Genomic DNA, 7,554 nt, shown 5'->3' on the forward strand with positions numbered 1-7,554 from the left:
AGGGATCGCTCCCTACACAACTCCCTTGTCCATTCGTCCCCCCCATCCCTCCCCACTGATCTCCCTCCTGGCACTTATCCTTGTAAGTGGAACAAGTGCTACACATGCCCTTACACTTCCTCCCTTCCCACCATTCAGGGCCCCAAACAGTCCTTCCAGGTGAGGCGACACTTCACCTGTGAGTCGGCTGGGGTGATATACTGTGTCCGGTGCTCCCGATTTGGCCTTCTATATATTGACCAGACTCGACGCAGACTGGGAAATCGTTTTGCTGAACACCTACGCTCTGTCCGCCAGAGAAAGCAGGATCTCCCAGTGGCCACACATTTTAATTCCACATCCCATTCCCATTCTGATATGTCTATCCACGGCCTCCTCTACTGTAAAGATGAAGCCACACTCATGTTGGAGGAACAACACCTTATATTCCGTCTGGGTAGCTTCCAACCTGATGGCATGAACATTGACTTCTCTAACTTCCGCTAATGCCCCACCTCCCCCTCGTACCCCATCCGTTATTTATTTATATACACACATTCTTTCTCTCTCTCTCCTATTTCTCCCTCTGTCCCTCTGACTATACCCCTTGCCCATCCTCTGGGTTTTTCCCCCCTCCCCCTTTTCCTTCTCCCTGGGCCTCCTGTCCCATGATCGTCTCATATCCCTTTTGCCTATCACCTGTCCAGCGCTTGGCTCCATCCCTCCCCCTCCTGTCTTCTCCTATCATTTTGGATCTCTCCCTCCCCCTCCCTTTCAAATCTCTTACTAGCTCTTCCTTCATTTAGTCCTGATGAAGGGTCTCGGCCCGAAATGTGGACTGTACCTCTTCCTAGGGATGCTGCCTGGCCTGCTGTGTTCACCAGCAACTTTGATGTGTGCTGCTTGAATTTCCAGCATCTGCAGAATTCCTCCTGTAAGTGTGAAGTTGTTCATTTTGGTTGGTCAAATATGATGGCAGAATATAGAATTAATGGTAAGACTCTTGACAGTGTGGAGGATCAGAGGGATCTTGGGGTCTGAGTCCATAGGACACTCAAAGCAGCTGCGCGGGTTGACTCTGTGGTTAAGATTGCATACGGTGTATTGGCCTTCATCAATCATGGAATTGAATTTAGGAGCTGAGAGGAAATGTTGCAGCTATACAGGACCCTGGTCAGACCCGACTTGGAGTACTGTGCTCAATTCTGGTCGCCTCACTACAGGAAGGATGTGGAAACCATAGAAAGGGTGCAGAGGAGATTTACAAGGATGTTGCCTGGATTGGGGAGCATGCCTTATGAGAACAGGTTGAGTGAACTCGGCCTTTTCTCCTTGGAGCGACGGAGGATGAGAGGTGACCTGATAGAGGTGTATAAGATGATGAGAGGCATTGTTCGTGTGGATAGTCAGAGGCTTTTTCCCAGGGCTGAAATGGCTAGCACAAGAGGTTACAGGTTTAAGGTGCTGGGGAGTAGATACAGAGGAGATATCAGGGGTAAGTTTTTTACTCAGAGAATGGTGAGTGCGTGGAATGGGCTGCCGGCAACGGTGGTGGAGGCAGATATGATAGGGCCTTTTAAGAGACTTTTAGATCAGTACTTGGAGCTTAGTGAAATAGAGGGCTATGGGTAAGCCTAGGGACATGTTCGGCACAACTCTGTGGGCCGAAGGGCCTGTATTGTGCTGTAGGTTTTCTATGTTTCTATGTTTTCCTACCCTTCTGTGATCAGACTTTGGAATGGTTCCCTGGTACAATAAGATGGACCCTTGACTTCACAAACTTCATTATGGCCTTGCATCTTATTGTCTGCCTACGCTACACTTTCTCTGTAACAGTTTAAAACTTTATTCTGCAGTCTGTTATGGTTTTCTAATGTTGTATAGTGTATACAATGCAACTTACGTTCTTTCTCTCTGTTATTATTGTACTGCAGCCGCAGAGACGACAAATTTCTTGACAACACACAGAAGACGCTGGAGGAACTGAGCAGGCCAAGCAGCATGTTTTAGGCTGAGGCCCTTCATCAGGACTGAGAGGGACTGAGACCCCCTTTCTGCTATGTTCCACTCTCCTCTCCTATCTGGTTCCTCCTTTTCCAGTCTTGACCTTTCCCACCCATCTGGCCTCACCTATCACCTTTTTCCTATCGTTCTTCCCCTCCCCCCACCTTTTAATTCAGGCATCTCCCCCCCTTTCCTCTCAGACGTGATGAAGGAGCTCAGCTCAAAATGTCAACTGTTGATTTATTTCCATAAATGCAGCATTACTGGCTGAGTCTCCCCAGCATTTTGTGTGCACTGCTTTGGATCTCCAGCATCTCGTGTTTGAAATTTTGTGACATATGCCGTTGATATTAAACATGTTTTTGATTCTGATTCTGAATAATAACAAACCATCCAATTCCATTACTTCACATTTCCTGGACTAGCTTCCAATTACCCAACTTCCCGTGTAATCAAGAACACAAAAGTGCAGATGCTGGTAATCCAGAATAACGCATACAAACTGCTGGTGGGACTCAGCAGGTCAGGCAGCATCTATGGAGGGGAATAGGTTTTGCCTAAACTGCCATTCCACCTAACCTACATCCTGCTGTACCATTGGACAACCTTCTTCGCAATCCAAAAGGCTTCCAATTTTTTGTGCTGTCCATGAACGCACGGAAACCAGCCTTCTCCCCACGGCAGGGTGCCACACTAGCACAGTGGGCTGCTATAGTACCAAAGAAGTTAGAGTATCAGTACTACAGATCGGAGCATTGGAGTTCAGAGTTCAAATCCGCCGCTATCCATAAAGAGTTTCTACATTCTCGCTGTGACCACGTGGGATTCCTTCAGGTGCTCTGCTTTCCTCCCACATTCCAAACCTGTACAGTTTAGTGGGTGAATTGGTCACATGGGTGTAATTGGGTGGCGTGGGCTCATGGGCCGGAAGAGCCTGTTGCTGTGCTGTCACCCTGAATCAATAAATACATACATAGACGGATAGATATGGGTGACACACTGGCATAGTGGTTAGCACAACACCGTACTGTGCTGCTGACCCAGGTTTCATTTCTCAACATGATTACAGATTGGGGTATCAGAGTTTCAAAGATTCAAAGATTCAAAAAACTTTATTGTCATTCTAACCGTACATCAGCTCTGCAGGGCAGAATGAGACAGAGTTTCTCAGGGGCAGTGCAATCATAACATAACAAACACAACACTAAATAATAAACATAACAATAAATAGTAAAACACAACAGCCACATGTCAGTTAAAATCAAGTTATAAGTGTCCAGTGCAAGTTAAAAGTGTCCAAAGCAGAGTCAGGTAGAGCAGCTATTTAGCAGTCTGACTGCCTGTGGGAGGAAGCTGTTTAGTAGCCTTGTAGTTTTAGTTTTGATGCTCCTGTAACGTTTGCCTGATGGCAGAAGAACAAACAGTTCATGGCGAGGGTGTGAGGGGGTCTTTAATGATGTATGTGTCTTCTGGAGGCATCGACTCTGAAAGAGTTCAATTGCGACATCACAGTAAGGACTCTGTATGTCTTCCCGGTTTCCTCCCACAGTCCAAAGATGTACTGGTTGGTAGGTTAATTAGCCATTGTAAATTGTCCCGTGATTAGACTAGAGTTAAATCAAGCTTTGCTGGGTGGTGCAGTCTGAAGGGCTGGAAGTGCCTATTTAAATAAATAAATGAATAAAATACACACATACCCTTTATGTATTGCACTGTACTGCTACAACAAAACAACAAATTTCACAACTTTTATCGGTGACAATAAACCCTGATTCCAATTCTGCTTTAGGGGAAGATTTTAACATGGGAAGGCAAAAGGCATCCTTATCAGTATTTCTAAACTTTTGGAGATGTAAGGAGATTTAGCTATATGTGGGCTGAAGAGAGCTTCTTGGGACTGCGTTCTTGGACACAGTCCCAGCTGGAAGACCAATGTGCTCCATTTACTGGACAGAATGATGAGTGTCTCTCAGAGTCTGTGCAGGAAATGGAAGATCAGAAACTGAAAGGGTTTTTTTTTCTCGGTTTATAAATCACATTTGGTGCCTGATTCATCTTCAGAGATGTGATTAAATGACAAGGAGACTTTGGGTAGCTGCTTGCTCAAGTTCATTTCACAAATGTTTCCGCTGCTAAGGTTATAGAAATCTGGGGCAGTATTCACCAGTGTCTCTGAGCAATACCAAAGGCAATCCCAATGCGCCGAGGTTAGTTCAATTAGAAGTAATCAGGCTCAGGTATTCACGGAGAATAAAATAATTCAAAACTCAAAACTGGGTATCAAAGTAGAAGAATCTCAACTAACAAAAAGTGACACACAAAATGCTGTTCAAAACAGGTCCTGTCGAAGGGCCGCAGACCGACGCAGCAACTGTACTCTTCTCAATAGATGCTGTCTGACCTGCTGAGTTCCACCAGCATTTTGTATGTATTGCTTGGATTTCCAGCATCTGCAGATTTTCTCTTGTTTGTGATAAGAAAAGTGATGCTGTCCAGTAGCGCATTTCCTGGACAAAATTAAGTACTCTCTCTATACCATTCCATCTCACACTCTCAAGTTCAGAGACAAAGTGAAGCTCCCTCTACACTGTCCCATCACACATTCCCAGGGTAAGACACAGAGCGATGCTCCTTCAACACCATCCCATCATACAGTCCCTGTGTCAGACACAAAGTGAAGCTCCATCTACTCTGTCCCTACCCACATTCCCAGGGTCGGACACAGAGTGAAACACCCGCTACACTGTCCCATCACACACTCCTGGGGTCAGACACAGAGTGAAACTCCCTCCACACCGTCCCATCACACACTCCCGGGATCAGACACAGAGTGAAACTCCCTCCACACTGTCCCATCACACATGCCCAGGGTCAGACACAGAGTGAAACACCCACTACACCATCCCATCACACACTCCCGGGGTCAGACACAGAGTGAAACTTCCTCTACACCATCCCATCACACACTCCCGGGGTCAGATACAGAGTGAAACACCCGCTACACCGTCCCATCACACACTCCCGGGGTCAGACACAGAGTGAAACTTCCTCTACACCGTCCATCACACACTCCCGGGATCAGACATAGAGTGAAACATCCTCTGCACTGTCCCATCACAGACACCCGGAGTCAGATACAGAGTGAAACACCCACGACACAATGCCATCAATCACTCCCAGGGACAGACACAGAGTGAAGCTCCCTCTTACTGTCCCATCACACACTCCCGGGGTCAGATACAGAGTGAAACACCCACGACACAATGCCAACAATCACTCCCAGGGTCAGACACAGAGTGAAACACCCACGACACAATGCCATCAATCACTCCCAGGGACAGACACAGAGTGAAGCTCTCTACACTGTCCCATCACACACTCCCAGGGTCAGACACAGAGTGAAACTCCCTCCACACCGTCCCATCACACATGCCCAGGGTCAGACACAGAATGAAACACCCACTACACCATCCCATCACACACTCCCGGGGTCAGACACAGAGTGAAACTTCCTCTACACCGTCCCATCACACACTCCCGGGGTCAGATACAGAGTGAAACACCCGCTACACCGTCCCATCACACACTCCCGGGGTCAGACACAGAGTGAAACACCCGCTACACCGTGTCATCACACACTCCCGGGGTCAGACACAGAGTGAAACTTCCTCTACATCGTCCATCACACACTCCCAGGGTCAGACACAGAGTGAATCTCCCTCCGCACCGTCCCATCACACACTCCCAGGGTCAGACACAGAGTGAAGCTCCCTCTACACCGTCCCATCACACACTCCCGGGGTCAGACACAGAGTGAAACACCCACGACACATTGCCATCAATCACTCCCAGGGACAGACACAGAGTGAAGCTCTCTAGCTGTCTCTACACTGTCTCATCATACACTCCCAGGGTCAGATACAGAGTGAAACACCCGCTACACCGTGCTGTCATACACGCCCGGGGTCAGACACAGGGTGAAGCCCCCTCTGCACTGTCCTACCACACGCTGTCAGTACAGGCAGGACAATACAGGTTCAATACCATTTGGACACTTAAACTAAGGCCCTATATTTCCTTAGCAAGAAGTGGAAGATAATATTCAGCAGTATGTTGTGTGAGCAGCGTCAGTGATGTTGTTAAAGGAGTACAGCAATTAAAATACCAGGACTCTTAGTTCATGAACAGACCCTGCGAGTATATTTACTGGCAAACAGTTCACCGAACAGCTAACAGTTCATCTGCCAGCTAACCGCTGGACATGCAGTAATCATGTTTGCTTTCGTTACCATGTTGAATGTTCATCCAGCTTGTTGCTTGTGGTAAAGCCTGAGATGACGACCTTACACTTTGAATGTTGTTTTTTTTAAAAGAAATACAGCACTGTAACAGGCTCTTGCAACCCAATGAGCCCGCGCCGCGCAATTACACACACGTGACTAATTAACCTACTAACCCATTGGAATGAGAGAGGAAATCGCAGCACCTGGAGGAAACCAACTCAGTCACGGGGAGAACGTTCAAACTCCTGACAGACTGTGGTAGGAATTGAACCTGGGTCGATGATGCTGTAAAAGCCTCATGCTAACCACTACACTTCTGTGTTGCCCCGCAGTGTCGGTTTGAAACAAATCGATTAACCCATCACTGAGTGTCCATACCATTCCTTGCCGGACCACAGTTCCAGTTACTTTTCCTCGGTCCAAGGTACCAAATCTGAATCCCAGTCCTTACTACAGATAACATTCACGGACCCCATTCCCAGATCCCAACCCTATGGCAATCCTTGCCTGAGATGCCAGCTCGAGATCTTCGTCCTAGTTCCCAACCTGGATCCCCAGTTCTATTCTGTACTATAGGTGGAATTCCTAGATCCCATTCCTGGATCCCTGCCAAGATCGCAGCACCAATTCTTGCCCAGGTCCAGTCACAGATCTCTGTTATTTACTATAACTTTGTCCCTGGGACACATGCCTGTACAAACACTTCTATGTTCCTTCTCCTCACAACTCTACTCCTCCCTCAAATGCCTCTGCCGGGGGGAGTTGGCCCCAAGTTCTCCTGTTCCCCCCAGAGCCTTGGAACATTGTCCACCCAGACCAATGGCTGCTTTAACCCACTCTTCACTGCCACACAAATTCAGTCTGAGCCTCTGCCACACAAGTTGGGGAGCACTTACCATGATCAGCGAAGGTGCTGTGAGAGCAGAGATCACGTCTGTCGGAGGAGCGAGAGAGGCAAACAGTGATCCGCAGTCCCTGATGTGTCTGAGATATCCCTGCAAGAGGTATGTGCCTGAAATTCCTGTTGTTGATAATGGGGTCAATGATTAATTGGTCTGCTTAATCCTGTACTGGGATTTTGTCTCCAAGTTGATATCAGGTTTTAGGAGGAGTGAAGGCTGAGCATGTTTGGCAGGATGGGTAGTCGAGCCCTGTCACGCACGCATGTCTGTCTCGGTATCAACAACTTGGATAAGAATACAGGGTTGTAAACTCAGCCATTTCCAGCATGGGCACAACCCTCTCCACCATCGAGGACCTCTTCAAAAAGTGGTGTCTGTAAAAGGAG

General features: G+C 47.7%; 1 protein-coding gene across 1 annotated transcript in view; it reads right to left on the bottom strand.

Moving 5' to 3' along the window:
* The window catches only part of LOC134350032 (L-gulonolactone oxidase-like), a 46,505-nt gene extending 39,197 nt beyond the window's left edge, over positions 1 to 7,308 (bottom strand). Inside the window, exon 1 of the mRNA XM_063054941.1 lies at positions 7,163 to 7,308. Coding sequence (XP_062911011.1) covers positions 7,163 to 7,165 — 3 coding nt within the window. The 5' untranslated portion in view covers positions 7,166 to 7,308. The remainder of the gene's footprint in view (positions 1 to 7,162) is intronic.
* Between the last annotated feature and the right edge of the window lie 246 nt (positions 7,309 to 7,554).

The sequence above is a fragment of the Mobula hypostoma genome, chromosome 8 (genome assembly GCF_963921235.1).
Source record: "Mobula hypostoma chromosome 8, sMobHyp1.1, whole genome shotgun sequence".
NCBI lineage: Eukaryota > Metazoa > Chordata > Chondrichthyes > Myliobatiformes > Myliobatidae > Mobula > Mobula hypostoma.